This window comes from Chinchilla lanigera, unplaced genomic scaffold (genome assembly GCF_000276665.1).
Source record: "Chinchilla lanigera isolate Chin_1 unplaced genomic scaffold, ChiLan1.0 scaffold00191, whole genome shotgun sequence".
In the NCBI taxonomy this organism is placed as follows: Eukaryota; Metazoa; Chordata; class Mammalia; order Rodentia; family Chinchillidae; genus Chinchilla; species Chinchilla lanigera.
In genome coordinates this window covers 72594-74223 of record NW_004955592.1, presented here as the reverse complement: position 1 = coordinate 74223, position 1630 = coordinate 72594, and the positions used below count along the sequence as shown (strand labels likewise).

The 1630-nt window shown below is 48.1% G+C and overlaps 1 protein-coding gene across 2 annotated transcripts; it reads right to left on the bottom strand.

Moving 5' to 3' along the window:
* Positions 1 to 564: 564 nt before the first annotated feature.
* Positions 565 to 1630, bottom strand: LOC102005867 (protein S100-A8). Of its 2 annotated transcripts, XM_005414602.2 has the most exons (3): positions 1527 to 1630; positions 909 to 1070; positions 565 to 753 (listed from the first exon to the last, which is right to left on the bottom strand). In XM_005414602.2, exons 2-3 carry the CDS (start codon positions 1047 to 1049, stop codon positions 625 to 627), a joined length of 270 nt encoding a protein of 89 aa, XP_005414659.1. In that variant the 5' UTR covers positions 1050 to 1070; positions 1527 to 1630; the 3' UTR covers positions 565 to 624. The 2 variants fall into 2 exon arrangements, with proteins under 2 accessions (XP_005414659.1, XP_013365429.1); XM_013509975.1 differs by lacking the exon at positions 1527 to 1630 and having other exon boundaries at positions 909 to 1092.

Genomic DNA, 1630 nt, shown 5'->3' with positions numbered 1-1630 from the left:
AACCTGGACCATTTTGCCCCACGCAGTAATATCACTAGTTTGCTTAAAGTAAGACTCTAAACATTCACCCACATGCAGTCATACCACACAGAGAATCAGCTTGTTGGCTCTGTCTCTGTCTCCATCTCTGTCTCTGTCTTTGTCTCTGTCTCCCTCTGTGCCCCCCCCACAACAACCCCTCACTCCTGTGTAGTTATCTCCCTAATTTCCCAAGAGCTACATCTATAGCTTTTAGCTAGAAACTAAAATGTAGCTTAGAGAATGGTATCAATTTTTCTAATAACACCCTGAATGAGTTCTAGGTTACATATCTGGGAACCAATAAATAGCAGCACTAGTCCTCGGTCTTTAAAACTCCTGAAGTCCTATTACCGATGGCTCAGGACCGTGGGGTTGGAAGAGGCTCAGAACGGTTTGGGAAGCATGCAGTGAAGCACTGAAGGCGTACAAGTGCTGAGGGTGAGGATGACACTGGTTCCTTCTTTCCCCAAAGGAGTTTTCCAACCTTTCCTTCTTCCCAGGAACCTCATTCCACAAGGAAAAAAACACAGAGACTAAGAGAGGCCTGAGGTATTGATAACTTTATTAATTTGCGGGAACAAATGTACGGGCCCAACAGCTCTGCTAGTGTTTGTGGCTCTCTTCGTGAGCTCTCAGTGCCACTTTTACCACAAGTACGAGGAACTCCTGAAAGTTAATTGCACCATCTTCATTGACATCCAACTGTTTGAACCACTCATCTGCAGTCTTTTTCTGTGAAGTGTGAAAGGGGAGAAAGCCAGAGCTTAAAGGTCTCAAAAAAGTTGAGGTATGGCTGTCTACAGAGGACAACACAGGAGACCAGTGATCCTGGGCATCATCAGAGCCAGGTGGAGAACCAACCCCATCCACACCAAACCCCTCCTCACCTTTGTGTATTGAGGACACTCAGTCGTCAGTAGTTTCTTCAGGTCGTCCTTGTAGACGGCATGGTGGTTCCCTTTCTCCAGGGAGTACTTGTGGTAGACAGTAATAATATTGTTCAAAGCTTTCTCCAGTTCAGTCTGCATGGTGCACAAGGGTTTGTTCTCCTGAAAGTGAGAGCCACGTCGGGTATCCTGAGGTGAGGACAGTGGACTTGCCTGCGGCAGTGAGCCCTGCCACTCACAAGGCTTAGAACCCAAGTAATGCCTTTGAACTGGCCTGTCCCACTCAAAAATCTAACACAGACAGACAGCTGCATTTTTAACAGATGCTATACATACAGATGTAGGAGATGATGCAAAACACATACACACACACACAGTGTCACTATCTCTCTCTATGGCCCCACTCTCTGCCCAAAAAAGGCCCTGCTTGACAAGTGACTGTGCCCTTGTCTGCTGGACAGTGCTAGGGGATTCCACTCATCCCTACCTCTGCCTTGCTGTCACCACCCGGGACCCCCCAGACCTTTCTCTTGCCTCTCACAAGGAAGGCTCCTCTAGTCCCCCGATACTCTCGAAAGAAAGCCCAAAGGTGGGGCAGGTCCAGATAGTCCCACTTACCAGCTCTGCCCGAAACAGAATTGACAAGGAATATACAGGGCTGAGTGTCAGCTCCTTTTTATAGTGAGTAGGTTGGGCTGGCCTGTGGCCTCAGGTCTTGCAGA

Coding starts and splice junctions, on each gene's coding strand:
- LOC102005867 (XM_005414602.2), bottom strand. CDS start 1,049: ATGCAGACTGAACTGGAGAAAGCTTTGAACAATATTATTACTGTCTAC. Junction 754..908: donor AGTGTCCTCAATACACAAAG/GTGAGGAGGGGT, acceptor CACACTTCACAG/AAAAAGACTGCAGATGAGTG.